Source organism: Mesocricetus auratus, unplaced genomic scaffold (genome assembly GCF_017639785.1).
Source record: "Mesocricetus auratus isolate SY011 unplaced genomic scaffold, BCM_Maur_2.0 Super-Scaffold_2245, whole genome shotgun sequence".
NCBI classification, from domain to species: domain Eukaryota; kingdom Metazoa; phylum Chordata; class Mammalia; order Rodentia; family Cricetidae; genus Mesocricetus; species Mesocricetus auratus.
The window spans coordinates 11812936-11829776 of NW_024429180.1; the positions used below are offsets into that span (position 1 = coordinate 11812936).

Sequence of the window (16841 nt, forward strand, 5' to 3'; positions counted from 1 at the left end):
TTAAGCACATATTTCTGGCATAATATTAACATTTAACATAATACTGTTCTGTTTTTCTCATATTTAATTTAGATTTTTATGTTGTAATCCTAATAAATCTGCCACTTCATATACCTGTTCAATTCACTCTGGCAAGCCATAAAAATAAGAACTCTAAATTCATGACTTGGCCACATACATTTTACATCACAGGGATAGGTTTTATTTACACATGTTTAACGTACAAACACTATTATAGCCAAACAGAAAACGTAATGTGGTGTTAAACTGATAGTTTAAGACTATATGGAGGATACACCACTGGTTGTTCAAAAGATGATGAATTACAATTTGTCTGGAAACAAATCGATCTGTTCTGCTGAAATAAATCCCAGGTTTTCCTTGACTTGGCCTGTAGGTCTGCAACAGCACTAGTTAATGCTTATTAAAAGTACAGTGGAATATTTGCTTCAGTACAATGGGGGCTATGCATTCAATCAAGGTTACTTGTTTAAATGCATTAAAACCTTTTCATTATTTAAGAGTCTGTGCTCACAGGCTGATCATTAGTCAGTAACTAGTTGTTCATTACAATTTGAAATCCACATTCCTTCTCTCATGTTGTCTTGCTTGCTTAGTGTGCTTAATCAGCATGGTGTAACTTTTGTTTTCATTCAACACAAGGAGGCTGCATTACTATAGTTGAAATTAATTCGCTGGAGAACTATACCGGCGTCTTTGGTTGAATAAAGGAGAGGCAGAGAATGATTTTCACTGCAAAAATTATAACGACATTGTTTCAGTATGACTGTCTTCCAGAGCTGATACTGTCACAGTGTGACTGTATTACAGAACAGACACTGTCTCAATATGACTGTCTTATAGAGCTGACACTGTCTCAGTATGACTGTATCACACAACAGACATTGTCTCAGTATGACTGTCTTCCAGAGCTGACACTGTCTCAGTATGACTGTCTTATAGAACAGACACTGTCTCAGTATGACTGTCTTCCAGAGCTGACATTATCTCAGTATGACTGTATCACACAACAGACACTGTCTCAGTATGACTGTCTTACAGAGCTGACACTGTGTCAGAATGACTGTATTACAGAACAGACACTGTCTTAGTATGATTGCATTACAGAACACATAGTCTCAGTATGACTGTTTAACCTTGGTTACAGAGCTTGAAGAAGACAAACAGGCCAAGCGTATAATGAGACAACATGACTGCTCCTATGTCTGATGTTTGCTGATCAAAACAATAAGATATTTGACAAACAACCTTGCCAAACAATTAAATTAGAGTTAATACTATCTTTTACAGTTTATTTACATATACAAGTACCACACTGCAAACATATAGCATGTGTAGTCCAATGTCCAATATTAAGCTTTGTTTTCAATGAACAAAAATAGTCTTTAAAGAATATAACTTGGGATCACTAGAAATTGTCATTATTAGGAAAAATGATTTATAAGCAAAAGTTACAAAATATTCATTTTCTATACTACTAATTTATATATGTAGTTATAAAATGATTTAATATTAATCTAAATTGAACTGAAATAAGATGATATATTAAAATATTTCTTATAATGAACAAAATGCAAATATATTTTTCACAGCATACTAAGATTAGTGAGCTCTCAGCAAGTCATGGTTCCATCTATGAACAATTTAAATTAAAAATATCCATCACATACTGACTCTGAACTTCCACTTTACAATGCAACTAAATTTTAAATAATTACATGTGTATTTTTTCCTGGAAATATACAACATTTCATTATGTTTACTGACTATTGCCCAACTAAAAGCATTAGAGATTTATTATTTAGCATGTATTCCCATGATAACGCTTCATTTAGTAAGTGGCTTTCTGATGTTTAATAGAACTATTCCTGACATATTGTGCAGTATGCAATACAATGTTATGTTTTAATGTTGTCATTCAGCAGCACTGGAGAAAGTCAAATTACTTGACGTCTGCTTCACATCAGTTCTGTCTTAAATATCTGTACTTTGATCTTCAACAGCCTTTAATAAGAAATAACCTATATCACACCAAACTCATAAGGTCTCTGTAGAAATGTATACTAAGGTGTTCATTTTATAATATCAATATAGTTACCATTAGATATATTTTATTTGTGACTTTTGAGCCAAGTGGTCTGGTTAAAAAAAAAGAAAAATCATTGGTCAGTTGTTTCATGCATACATATTACATCAAATTCTTTTCTTTCCAGGCTATCATTCTTAAAAACACAAAACATGAAAGTTTAATTTGAATCTTTAAAGAATTTTTAAAGGAAAATTTAATATGCAATGACCTATAGCTGAAATGCTGTTTCATGACACACCTGATGACATACATTCATGGACATAAACATGTATAATGCTATTGCAGGAAAGCATTGGTGGGAATTATTTAAAATAATGATAAAATGAATTTATTAAAGAGAACATAAGTATAGAAAACATGTTAGATATACACATTAAGTTACTTTAGACACATAAATATCTTTCCAGCTACTTTAGGGTTATTGTCACGTATTTGCATTTGTAAAATGCCAGATACTTTGAGCCTTCCTGTAACTAAAGTTTAAACAATTAATTGGATTAGCAGTTTAGTTAACACATCTATAGTATTTTCCCCTCTCAAAGTGAAATAATGAAATGTGACTGGGTCACAGTACTTAAAGGAGCTCTTTCACTATTCCCACCTTGTTTTCACTATTCATTTATTTATTTATTTATTTATTTATTTATTTATTTATTTATTTATTGTGGCTGGTAGAGACAGGGTTTCTCTGTGGCTCTGGAAGCTCACCTGGGACTAGCTCTTGTAGACCAGGCTGGTCTCAAACTCGCAGAGATCCGCCTGCCTCTGCCTCCTGAGTGCGGGGATTAAAGACCTGTGCCATCATCACCTGGCTGAGCTGTTATTGCTCTTTAGAAATTGGCAGTGGATCAGTATTTATCCCTAGTACAATGAATGAACTTTGGGAGCCCATTCCACATCGAGCAATACTCTCTCAGTCTAGACACAGGAGAGAAGTCCTAGGCCCTGCTCCAAATGATGTGACAGACTTTGAAAATTCCCTGTGATAGCCCTCACCATCCCTGGAAAGCAGAAATGGGATGGGATAGGGGATCCGTGGAGGCGGGCAGGGGAGTAAGGGAGGGAGAGGGAATTGGGATTGACATGTAAAACAAACTTGTTTCTAATTAAAATTTTTTAAAAGAGGGAAAAAAATCAGTTGCAGAAATCAATTTTTCACATCAGCAATTACCCTAACTTGGACTTTTCTAAATAGTGCAAGAGCATGCTTTGAACTGAATTCAGAGACTATTAGTCCTCTGCTTCAGGTTCAGTAATTTGCAGTCATATGATTGGGGAAGACACTGCACTCTTGAAACTGAATGGCTAGTTTTTGACACTTGAAACTAAACTATTTTCACTTCTTCCCTGCCTCTACTGAATAATAAAGAGAAGATAAGAGAGGAGAATGAAAGAGGAGAAAAGGCAGGAAAAGAAAATCATAACTTGTTAGGGATATAAAATAATTCATAATAATCTCAATTATTTGCCCAAAATACAACCAAATAGCAAGAATATCATCAATAGATCATTGTTTCTACATGTGTGTACATTTCTGCTATTTCCTCTTAATTGTTCTTGCTTGTGGTCAAGGAAAAGTAGAGGAGGACAGGAATGACAACATATGTGGGTCAGGCATAATGGCCCACTGTTCCTAGATGAAATTGTCTTCCATTTATGACATTGATGCTAATATTTAAATGAAAATATTTATAAATAACGCAATGTGTGGCTTTTCCATCAGTATGAAAATTATGGAGTAGACTCCTCTGAGATCACAACAGTTTTTAACATCATAATCAGAGAGAAATTGAAATAATACTTATATCTACCTGAATGTATATTTACATTAGATTATGTAACATATTTAAAAGAATAATCATGAAGAGTAACCCTAGTTTGCATCCAAACTATCTTCAGGGACTGAAATATTACATGATGGTCTCCAAAAATTTTATGGGGAGAATCTGCTGAGGTCCACGTCGATCACACACCACTGCATACCTGTTCTGATAACCCTACTAAGATGAAGATAAAACGTCAAAAGCAAAAAAAAATGTACTTCTAAGCTTGTATTGTGTATTAAAATGTATTAGTGTGAAACATATATAAGGAGAAAGATAATTTATTACACATTCTCTGCAAAATGATTCTGAAACACTATTTTTTCAAAATTATAAAAATCAAGATAAATTTAATGTCTTAGTTGAGAAATTTTGAAAGATTTTAAATTAAGCTTTGTTAATAATTGATGCAATTGTCAGATTTCCTGATTTAAAAACTGTGTTCAAAAACCCCAAGTTGTATTGTAGAAAGAGGACAACAAAGGGAATTATATGAGATCACACAAATTACCATTGATTAGAAAAATTGTTTGAAAATATGTCAATGAATTTTCTTTGGAACTGTTAGTTTTTTTGTTCAGCAATATGCCTTGATGTTGAACAATTATTACTTTAATATATAAAGTTTCATTTCACAGAGGGTTCTTTATGGCATTAATATTTTACAATTTATAAAATACTATCATATTTGAATGCAATAATACTGTGAAAATGAGAGTAGCATTTTCAAAGAAAAAATAACACAGTCTGTAAAGAAATATTAGCAACAACACCAATGTGAAATAATGCATTTTTTTTGCTTATTTATAATCATTGGATCTAAGATAGAGGAGGTAGACAGGAATATGAGATAGGTTTTATTTTCCTGTTACTATGTGACACTACTAAGGTTATTCTTTTTCTCCTTTGGAAAAACATACTTGGGAGAGCAAATATGAAGAGTGGATAGCTTTCTGTTCCTGGTCAAAGTGGCATTATAACTATGTGACTTTTTATAAGTCTTTAGGGAAACCATGTCTACCATTTCAATCTGAGTTCAAGTAGTCACTGTCAATTTACTCATGGGTGAATGCTGCCTCTTTGTGGCAGAATGCCATGGCAATCGTTCCTTAAAGAGAAAGTTCATAAACAGCCCTTGATATTGCCCACATTCTAAGTGAGACTGGACAGAGAGCAGCAGTATCAATGAAGTCCTTGGTTTTTCTGATTGTCATATGTGGTCCACTATTTACTCCCATTAAATGCTCATCTAAATTCACTGGCAAGCCTTATTGAGAAGTGGACAGTTTATACTCACAAACATCTCAAACATTTATGGAATCCATCAACTTTAGACAAGGTATTTGTCAGAACTGATGAACAATTTCATACAAATTATAATACAGAAGAACTCATGCTGTATAAATAGTCTAGATATGGCAAAAAATAAAACTCTACTAGAGGAATGAAAATGTAACATATTACTTACCATGATCCCACGTATTAGAATTACACTCCAGTGAGGAAACATACAATAAAATGTCATTAATGAACACATAAAATGACACATTCAGAAAAAAGAAACATTCTTCTCTGAACCAACAAGGTATTGAATTTTATGTATGTGTATGCATAAATGGACATACATTGAAATGTTTATAATTAGGGAAACTTAGTCTTACTAGAAGTAAATAGCTACTGGTTCCTAAGTTCATAATAAAGAGGTTCCGCCATCTCCCAGAATCATTACTTACATCCCTCAAAGTTGACATAGTTATCAAGTGTTTATTCAGAAACTATTTAAAAAATTACATGTGCTGGGATACATATGAGACTGTAACAATAGTAGTTCCATCTTACAGAGATCCTGTTGTCACCAGCATCTGCCCAGAGAAATAAAGACATCGTACATAGACTTGTACAGCCCATCATTTGGTCTTCTGAGGTGCAAGGGCACACAGAACTGTACAAATGCCACTGGGTTTGGTTACACAATCAAAAATCGGCTACAATAGTAGTCAAATCAATACATCATTTTGGTTCACTAATAAAAATAATTTTCAACCTTCTGTGTTATAACCAAAAATCCACGCATTTATCAAACAACCAAATTATTTGCGTCATCTTCTCCCTTTTATCCAGTGGGTTACAATCAGCTTCAGTTTTTAGTTGTTTTTATATATATATATATATTTATATTTATATATATCGCAAGTCCCATTGGATGGGTTTCATGGACTTTTAAAGACTTATGCCATTAAGTGCTCCATGTCTTTAACTATTTAGTAGGCCTTTCTGATATCACTCTAAATTTGGAAATGCAGCTCCTTGTACAGTGCAACAACGCCTCTGTGAAAATCATAGGCTAACTAGTGAAGGAACGAGGAATGCTAAATGTGCATATAAAAATAGGTGCTACAATAAAATATTTGTATATTTCATCAATAAGTTATTTTGACTAATCAATTATGGATCATATAGCTCTGTAATTTCAATGATTCGTCCACATCTATAGTGAGCCTTTCTGGATCACAAGATTTTTGTTTGTTTCTTTGCTTTTATTCAAATGTCCAGAATGCATACAAACACATCCTTTAAAAACAAAGGACAAGATATTATGAGGAAAGGTGGGACGGGAGGGGGTCGTGAGAGAGAACAGACTTCCTATTAACGTTGGGGTGCCCTAATCCCTCAACCAATGTCATGGCTCTTAGGACAAGAAGGATATGCGAAGAGGGGCAAAAAGGATGAGTAGAATCTAAGCTGTGTTCACCCTCCCCCACCCTTCTCAACACTTCAGAGCACTGCAAAAGGGACCACAACCTGTTTAAGGTCACCCTTGATGCAAATCGCCCTCCAAAAAGCCCTTCTCTCTTCCCCCTCAGACAAGAAGAGAAAGTGATGTGCGTATTTTACATAAATGTTTCCCGTGTGTAAAATTAAAAGGAAATTGCACACCCTTTCAGTTAGCTTCCACCGAAGCTGAGAACCCCGTGCCAAGGCACTTCACCCTAAATGTTGAAACGACACAATTAATCAAACGTGTTCACTGAGTGTGTCTGCTTGCTTGTTTGTTTTAAACGCAAAAAGCTCCAAAGGAGTTTCTTTGTTTTCAGAACTGACTGAATGTGGTCTGTTTTTCCAGCACTTCGAGGTAGTCCGGCTCAACATTTAGTTTTGCTTTTAACTCCAGATACTCATTCCGGTTCGGTTCTACAAAGACAGCACCGGGAGGGCTGTAGAGCACCGGTTCCCGCAGCCTGCTGTCCCCTGCCCCCGGATGCAAATACTGATGGGGGCGTCGCAGGTCATAGTTTGGGGAAAAAGTGTAAGCAGCCGAGCTGCATGGGAACTTGGGGTATTCCGGGAGGCTGCTGCCTGCAGGGCTAGTGGAGCAGTGTTTGTCTGGCTCTAAAATGCCCCTGTAAAAGCGATCAGCGTCCTGCACCGGAGACAGCAGGTCCTCTCGGGGCTCGATGGTGCTGACGCTGTAGGCGGGGCTCCGCAAGTGGTGGCTTTCCCTCCTCTCCTCCTCCCCAGGCTGCAGCTGCAGCTGCGGAGGGGGCTGCTGCTGGGGCTGCTGCGGCGGCGGTGGCTGCTGCTGCTGCAGGTGATGGTTGCTGCTGTAGGTGACCTTGAGCTCGTGCAGGTCTTTGTAATCCTCCACGGAGTTGCCTTCTCGAGACCGGTAGATGGGGTTTTTGCACATGTGGCCCAGTGGGTGAGGGATGTATTCATACACGTGGCCAGCGGGAGTCTTCACCTTGGGCAACGCAGGTCCGCGGTGGTGCACGTGGGCGTGCGGGTGGCCACCCCCGCCGCCGCCTCCTCCCCCATACACGCTGTACTGCATATTGAAAGAGCTCACGTCGGAGTTGTTGGTGCTGGTGTGGTCGCTCTGGTTCTTCTTCCTGCGTTTCATGACCAGCACGAAGAGGCCTGCTGCCACGAAGACCGACATGATGAAAACCAGCAACAGGCTGAGGATCAACACCGACAAAGGCACCGAGGAAGCCCCGGTGCCAGCACCTAAGCCCGCGGGGGCCCCAGTGCTGTTCAACCGCACAGCTGGCGTGGCTGCATTGGTCCTGGATGGTACCTGGATGGAAGAGGGTGTGGGCGTGGAAACCACTACATCAGAATAGTCTGGACACAGCAGTTCTGACTTGATGGAGCGCATGTATGTCTCGGCGAATTTCTTGGGCGCCTTACAGATCACTTCGTCCACTAACACTCCCACTTTGAGTTGCTCAATCCACAGCTTCATGCCCACCACGTCGCAGGTACAATCCCAAGGGTTGTCGTGTAGGTCGATTTGGATGAGGGATGTCAGCTGATCCAAAACTCCACTCACTGGCAAAGAGGCGAAGCTGTTGCTCCTCAGGTTTAGCCTGAGAAGAGTCAGGCCAGAGAAGACACCTGAAGGCATGGCCTGCAGTTGGTTGTTGTTCAAGAATAGCAGCTGGAGGTTGGGGACTGGATCGAAAGTCCCAGACTGGATCTCACGGATGAGGTTGTATTGGAGGAAGAGATACTGCAGGCTCTGCAGGCCATAGAATAATTCTGGGCTCAGCCTCTCAATCCTGTTGCCATTCAGATAGAGACGTCTCAGGTTGCTGAGATCCCCAAAGGCCCGGTCCTGGATCATGGAGATGCGGTTGTTACCTAGGTGCAGGAGGTCCAGCCCTGTGGCTTCCAGGAAGTCCGTTCTGCGCACAACAGTGATGTAGTTCTCTGTTAGGTACATTTTCTTGGGATTGTAGGGCTTGGGCTGCAGCTCGGCGATGCTCTCGATCTTCCGCTCTTGGCAGTTGACATTGAGACCCAGATCAGAAATCTGAAGGTTGCAAGTGCATGCGGTAGGACACTCCAAAGGCACCGGGGATTTGGTCTGGTAGGCTATGCTGGGGCCATAGTTACTGTAGCCCAAGTCTTTAGAGGATTGCCTAGAGGTGGGGCGCACTCTGGGTTTGTTGGGCTGGCGGGTCCCCTTAGGAGGCTTCAAGGGGGGTTTGTAAACAGCAGAGGAAGAAGTGGCCACAGAATTCACAGAGGCTGGGGTGGTATGTAAATAACCCGTGGTGCTTAAAGGAGTCTGTGGCCTCATCTCGTAGTCAGAAATAAGTTTCCTTGGACAAAGTTCTTGCTTGGATACCTCATCCAAGTCCCTGCCGTGTAGACGGAAGGGGGTCTCACAGACCACATCACCCACCAGGGCTGAGTAGGAGATGCTGTCTAGCCAATCCTTGAGAGAGATGAGTTCACAGGAGCAATTCCAGGGATTTTCCTCCAGCTGTAATTCCACAACTTTATCCATGTGCTGCAACAGCCCCACATAGGGCAGAAGCTTCAGTCTGTTCCCCCGCAGGTCCAAGTGCGTTAAGGGCACAAAACGGAAAAGATTGTTGGGTAAACCTGACAAGAGATTGTCATTGAGGATAAGCACCTGCAACATATGCAGTTTCCCAAAAGCATTGGGTTCAATGACACTGATGTAATTGTAGTCGACCTGCAGGTATTCTAAGTTCTCCAAGCCAAGGAAGGTGTCATCTCGAAGAAGTTCCAGTTTGTTATTGTTTAGATGTAGTCGCCTCAAACCCCGCAGCCCATGGAAAGCCCCAGTCTCAATGTCTTGGATAACATTGCTTCCCAGGTGTAGAATTGAAGCCCCAGTGTAATTGACAAACTCATTGGGATAGAGACGGTTTAGAAGGTTCCCAGACAGTAAGAGGTGATAGATAGGAAAACGGGGAGGGCTAATTTCAGAGAGACTGATGATCCCCCGGTTTTCACAGCTCACAGTTAAAATGCCGTCCTTTTCCTCACAAGGACATGCATTGTCACAGATTTCCCCATAGTAATCGATGGTTTCTGCACAGGAAAGCACGAGAGATGTCACAGCAAACGCTAGAGTGTGCAGCATCCAGCTATGCATTTTTCTGTGAAGGTCCTGTTCCAAAGTTACTGGGGGGCAGCAAAGGTGCATTTTACCTCCTGCAAGGGAGAGAGGAGACAGGAAACAACAGAGTATCACACACACACACAATGTAAGGGGTTAATCAGAAAGCCCCCTTTTCTTAATGTGTTTTCTCTGAAATCCAGGAGGGGAGGGATATATATATATATATATCCCCCCTCCCTTGCCCGAGGGGAACATTGTTATCCTTCAGACTTAACCAAAAATTGGCTATTCATTTTGATTTGGAGTTTCATGGTATTTCCCAACGAGCATGGCACCAATTTTCTGCTCTTCAGAAGATAAAGGCAGATAAAATCCTGTGTTAGTGTTCTATGCCCTCCTCCATCAAAACTAATCCATAAATATACATAAAATGGCTGTCAGTACAGTTTCATGGCTCTAATTTAAGAGGGTTCTCTACTTCACGTAGACCCGGCCACCCTTACTTAGTTTTTATTTTCAGAATCCCCTGATAACACTTTACCGTTAAGGTCTCTCATTTTTACAGAGAAGCGTGGGGCCACAATACTTTGAGCTATTTTAAAACAGCACAAGAAATGTCAGGGTGGGGACGTTTCCAGAGGCAAAAGGGATGCAAGATCTGCATCAAGAGAAGCCAGGGAAGCTTTTAAATCACCGATTGTCCTGGGGGAGCGCTGAGAACGTAGAGGTGTGTGGTGGGGGTGGGGGTGGGGAGCGAGTCCGCTTTGATGGTGGACTTCACCACAGCTATTAAGCATATCAGAGCCCTGACTGTATGCACCATGCCACTTAGCAGAGCAGCCTGAGACCACTTCTCCTCATTGATCATGCCGACGAGGCTGCAAAACCGCATCTTTAACCACTGTAATAGTTCCGCACGATGGATTACACAAAACTCAGCAAAGACATCCGCAACCTCGGAGCACCTCTGAATGCTGTGAGTCTAAAAGAGGACATTTCTAGCCAGCGATGAGAGGCAAATGGTGTGTTACCCTGGGTTCCAAGTCAGTTTGCCACCGCACGCAAAAGCAGCCCTTCTGAATTAACAAAATTTGGAAGGAACTACCGCCTTGCCAACATCTCCATCTTTGAAGTTGCCTATTACATTTAAATGTCAATGATCCCCTCCCTTATGTCCCTTCGTGGTAGAAAGGGAGGCTGAGATGATTAAAAGACAAAGTAGAGGCAAGTGTCACACACAAGCCAATGTTTTTAACATCTAAATTTAATCTCCCTAAGAAGCCACTTGGATCCCCTCCCCCCTTCCTTCCTTCCCTTTGGTGACTGGAAGGCTTCTTTTGACTTACTACTTTGGGTTGACAGCAGCACTCTTTGACAATGGTCACAAGTGGACTTGGGGAGTGTTGATAGAACTATGGGGTTGTGCCTTTTCTGTGACCAACCTTGTTTCTGCCTACCACCAAAAGCTGCCGAGAATCTCAAAACAGAACTAAAGCCAGGACGTTTCTACAGCATGGGTTCAAGCTTGGAAACCTCGCACATGATCGCCAAGTCTGACCAACCCTCCTGGTTCCAGAGCGTCTGCATTCGCATGCACATGTGCAAGTGTGCCTACGAAGCCCTGACATTTGGCCACCCAGACGGATCGCGACGGATCGGAACCACAGTACACAAGCCTCACTAGCATAGCAGACCTCCCCCTCACCACAGTAGACGCCTCGAGTTTTAAACACCCTAGTACGAAAGTAAAACGTTTACCTTGAAATTCGGGTTCTTCGTTGGATCAAATGTGCACATCCATTCAGCTGGCTTGGATCCCTTCCCCCTCCCTCGCGAAGCTTCCCCCGCCCCCATTCACCACCTTCCCCATCTCAGAGTCCATTGCAAATTGTGTCCAGGCAGTATCACATTCGAACGTTTACAACTTTTATTCAGTTCTGTCTAGCCGGGGTCGAACAACCTTTTCCAAAGCACCTCTCCGTTCACCCCCACCCCCGCCGTCCCCGGCCATCAAAGGAGACTGAAGATTTGAGAAAATAAAGTTGAATGAGCTGGGAATGCTAACACTGAGACAGGGAAAAGCACCGCCGATGCAAACTCGCGGGTGCATCCCACGTTTTCGGTTCATTAAAACAGAAAAGAAAAGGAAAAAAAAAAAAAAGGATAGAGGGCGGGGATTGAGGATTCTATTTGTTCGCTCCCAAAGAATTTAGAGCCAGGATCACCGCCTGCCATATCCCTGCACTAAGCAGTATGGAGCCGCTCGGGTCGCAGCCCAAACCCAGGCCGGACCCGTGGCTCCCGGCACAGCTGCTGGAAAAGCCACTCAGGCAGAGGCAAGCGGAGTTCCAGGACCCGAGGCTCCCCCTCCCCCACCCCGCCCCAAAGCAAAGGAAGGGTAAAGGGAGGAAGAAGGGGAGGAGGAGAGAAGCAAAGAAAGCCACTTCGCCATACCACACAGACACACACAGGAACCTCTCTCGCAAAGTAAACCGCAGACTTACCCCGTCTCACATCTCTGGGGCCCGCTCCTCATTGCTACCCTTTAGAAAAAAACCCCTCTTCGGGGTGGGCACTGATTTTCGAAGCCTAGGCAGACACAGAAGCCTGCCGGCAGCGCAGGCTGAGCTGCTGGAGGAAAGCGGCAACCAGGACGCCGCTAGCCCCGGGCCGCCACCGCGGTGGCGACCGCGGGTTCCCGGGCTCCCCGAAGGGCTCTCCCTGGCGCTCTCTCCGCGGTAGCCGGAGCGGGCAGTGGGGTGGGGAGGGGGGTGGGGGAGGGGAACGGCCAGGGAGTCGCTGGAAAGGCAGCTCGCGGCAGGGGCTGGGAGCCTGAGCCGGCAGGGAGGGCGGGGAGGGCGCAGTGGAGAGGGGAAGTGGGGGAGACCGAGGAGGGGGACTCGGAGCCGGCGGCCGGGCTCGGCCGCCCAGCTAACGTGCTGATGAGCCTGGGCGAGCGCTCGCACCGGATCTCACTCAGGCTCCCTCGCACCATCGCTCCCACGCGCGATGCCCAGGTCTCAGGGCCCCTTCTCCTTGCCACCCACCCCCACCCCCAGACCGGGCGGGTACTTACTGTTCCCATCTGCACAGAGGGCAACTTTCTCCGACCCAGCGATGGCAGCCGCCCCCTCCAGCCGCCTCGGGCTGCTGGCACCCTCCGGCCTGGGATCGCGAGGGGCCGGCCCTCCCCTCCCCCCTAGTCTCTCCGGGTCGGCGTCTTCACCACATTCCCCCCCTGGTCAGTGGCGCACGCCCCGGGACGAGCCAGAGGGAGCGGGGCTCGAGGGTGTGCGTGCATCGCCCGCCTTCTTCTTCTTGCAGCGCACACTGTACATGGTAGTGAGGGGGCGAGAGAAGCTGCTGCTGGCCCCTTCGGCTGCTCCGCCGGCGGTTCCTCCGCTGTGCTCCTCTCCCCCACGCGCGCCGCGACCACTGCAGCCGGGATGCCGCTGTCCCCAAGGCGAACCTGCAGTCGCGGCCCCCTAATTAGTATTTGAAAGGCTCCCGCATCCTCTTGGCTGCTTCACCGTTCCCGGTGTTTGCAGCGGATTTTCTCTAGCCCTCCCCAAGATGCCGCGCACGATCCTCATTATTTGCAACTCTTTATCTCCGGCATCGTTGGAGGGGTCCGGGGAGGTAGGAGCAGCGTTGTTTTACGCCCGTGGCATGTCCTGGCAGCCTGGCCGCTCTGAAACAACTCACAAAAAAGTCGTGTCTCCTCTCCTGGGAGCGGAGGAGGCGGCCACATCTGCTGGGTAGCGGGTGCAGGGCCCGTCCGCTGCACTTGTTTATTGTCGCGCCGCTGGTGCGAGCCAAGCTGCAGCAGACATGATGGGCCCCGGGCGAAGCGGGCGCCCGGTGGCCGGTAGATGGCAGCCGAGGGCGAAGGCGTCTCTGGGCTCTGGAGGCGCAGCCAGAGCCCACTTTCATGTCACAGTCGTGGAGGCAGAGGAGTCTTGGACCATGTGCGCAATTCGAGCGTAGGAGTGTGCAATCGTCTTCTTGGAAAGGGAGGACTGGAAATAACCCTGACAGTGCTAGGCTTGGCGGGGACCAGGGACAGATGATGCCTACCGGTCGCCGTTTGCCCAGATGCCTCTGTCCTTTCCAAGACAATCTATACAGTTGCTTCTAGCGTCTCCAGTAAAGGACCCTGGAGGGAGTGGCTCGTCCTAACTATAGAGAGTGCGTTATTTTTATCTTTTTTTTTTTGAGAATCACGTTTTATAAGTATATCGTGGAGGGTTCTCCGGAAGGAAAGTGAATAATACACTAAGCAAACTAGGAAGCCGGGAACAACTGGAAACGAGGCAGTGTCTGTAGAAAGCGAGTTCGTGGAAGCGTCACCTGATGAACTCATCCCGATCCTCTGGATGGTATGTATGACTGGGTTCAGACAACTTCCTCCCCTGAAGGAGGTCCGTGTATTCAAAATATGCGTTTCACATCTTGGGAATAGTAGGCCGACCATCTTCACAAGGGAAAGTTGTCTAGAGTTAGAGCCACAGGGCAGGCTGCTCAATGCTGTCTTCAAGATGGGTGCTCTTGTCATGTAAATGCATTTTACTCGTTGTATGCTGACATAATGCTCTAAACAGAAAAGGATTTTTAATTTAGGGGATGTTACTGTGTATATACTCCGGTCAAACATTTGACTCATAGGAAAACAGTCCAGAACCAGTATGTATGTGTGTGTGTGATTTTATAAACAGCTATGTACACCATCCCTCTGCGTTGAATTTCAAGAGTTTATACTGAGGTAACGAATTATTTCAACCTCTTGAAATGTGTAATGCATTTTAAACTCTCCTCTAAATTGTCTGTGTATTTTTAGCTGAGCCATGAGCACTTTGAAACTGTTTTGTGTATTCCATGCAAGTTGTGTACTCTGCAAGGGAGAAAGGACTGACATGTGTGTGATGTCAGTCGATGAAAACCTTAGAACTCTACTAAAGTTGCATATTTTTCACAGGAATGGCAGCTACTGGCCTCAGATATACGTCAAAATTTACTTTAAAAGCAACAGTCGTTATATCATCATTGATTTATTTATCTTATAATCTGACATAAAAAGCATAAGTTTCCTTTTAAGGTGAAAAAAGTCACCTATGTATTTTGAAATTGTGACTATTTAATTTTACAGGTGCACTACCCTCCAGTATGAAAATACCGAGTCCTGCCAGCAGCCTAATAGTTAATGATTGCTCACTCAATAGAAGTTCTGATAAGTGACATAGTGTCTCAGTTATTAGACTTCCCAGGATATCTGTTTTGTAATATTAGGTGTGCATCACCTTCACAGTTAAACTCAACATAAGCAGGGTTTTATGCTCTACTTTGTATTATTTTATTAGCACCCTATTTAAAATACATTTTGGTATCAAATACATGTTGAACTAGCTCACCTAATAATATTGCAGGAGACACTTATTATACCCGCGTTCCAGATTTCCTTGTGTGGTTAAAAAAAAAATAAAGACGGAAAGCTTTCTAGCACGGATTCATGTTTCATGATTGCCACTGGAGCCCCCCCCCTTACACTCACCACTAGGTGTCCCTACAAACTGCTATGCTGGGAAGCGAGTTTTAAGAAATCCTGTGATATAGAAACTAGAATATACTGTATGCAGTAGGAAAACCACCGCAGAAATAAAGAGCTCACTTTTAATGCACAGGCTTTTATGCTCTCTGACTGCTGACTGTTTCCAGGGAAATATAGAAATGGATCATATGCAGAAGAGATTAGAGCCAAGACTTTCATGCACATGAGCAAATGCATTCGCTTCTTTTGCATTAAACAACAATCGTGCGATGTGCTCCCATGCTTTCACACACTACTTAAGTAAACACAAATGACTGTGGAAAAACATCTGGATGAAGAATTAAGGTTTAAAATGTCTAAGTTCAACACTATTTAACTAAGTTGGGTGTACAACGCTGGGGACACATCAGGAACACACAGGTACCATAATAGGCCATGAAATAGCACCTATCAGAAGTACATGTCATATATAAATATACATTAAAATTTAAAATCACATTACAATACCAACTTGTGTCTTGCAATGGAGTATATATATTCCATGACTTTAAATTTATTATTATAGATCATTATATTAAATATTTTTAGTGATCTATAAATGTTTTGGAATAATTCTTACAGTAAATATACTTATTAAAATATTGTTTGTGCTACCACTGTGTTGTTTCTTCAGCATATCAAAATGCCTAGTCCAGAATTACAGATTATTTTGAAGCAATCTAACAGGAATTTTAATAAATGAGGAAATTCCTCAGCAGTACCAGAGAGATGGTATGAGCATTGATCAATGTCACCGAACTCCAATGCTATTAGGACTTCCCTTTATATTGTTAAATTAGATGGTGAATTGTGAGTAGAAAGTCCAATGCTAGATTTCAGACATCCCCCAAAGTAGATCTAATGTTACTTTTGTGACAGTAATGAATAAGAATTTTCTTCAATCCTTTAATTTAATATATATACATATCTAATATATATATATCTGTGATAAGAGTTTGATGTCAAAGCTAAATAAATTATAGACTTCTAAAAGGAGAAAATAAACATTTTTCTGTACTGAGAAAACTGAGTCATCATTTGTGGTTGCTTTTTGACCCAATGGGTTCTTATCTAGTCTGCTAACAGTTGGAATAGCAACAAACACAGTATACTGTCATAATTGTGAAAACTACAATGGTGATCACAGTTGATTACTATCTCTGAGATCACTTATTCACCTATGAAATGTAATTTGCATTCTAGAAATACCCTTTCAGAAGCACAGGTGAAATATATGTATAAAATATCAGATTTTCATGTACATCATTGTAAATATACACTAGATAATTTGGGGTTTATCATATGCATCTTCATTGAAAGACCCAAGCAATGTCTAGTAAACTTTTCCATTCCTGTAGTCTTTAAAGTATTACCTTTTCAGAAAGTAGTCTCTCAAAATAGAAAGGTACAAATGTAATAGCACAGAAAAATGTGTAGCTTTGA

The 16841-nt window shown here is 42.8% G+C and overlaps 1 protein-coding gene across 3 annotated transcripts; it reads right to left on the bottom strand.

Moving 5' to 3' along the window:
• Positions 1–5677: 5677 nt before the first annotated feature.
• Positions 5678–13011, bottom strand: Slitrk5 (SLIT and NTRK like family member 5). Of its 3 annotated transcripts, none has more exons than XM_005070311.4 (2): positions 12891–13011; positions 5678–9906 (listed from the first exon to the last, which is right to left on the bottom strand). In XM_005070311.4, exon 2 carries the CDS (start codon positions 9896–9898, stop codon positions 7025–7027), a length of 2874 nt encoding a protein of 957 aa, XP_005070368.1. In that variant the 5' UTR covers positions 9899–9906; positions 12891–13011; the 3' UTR covers positions 5678–7024. The 3 variants fall into 3 exon arrangements, with proteins under 3 accessions (XP_005070368.1, XP_012968998.1, XP_012968999.1); XM_013113544.3 differs by lacking the exon at positions 12891–13011 and adding an exon at positions 12319–12543; XM_013113545.3 differs by lacking the exon at positions 12891–13011 and adding an exon at positions 11573–11658.
• Positions 13012–16841: the final 3830 nt, after the last annotated feature.

Bases quoted from the DNA above. Each gene is read 5' to 3' on its own strand.
- Slitrk5 (XM_005070311.4), bottom strand. From the start codon at position 9,898: ATGCACCTTTGCTGCCCCCCAGTAACTTTGGAACAGGACCTTCACAGA.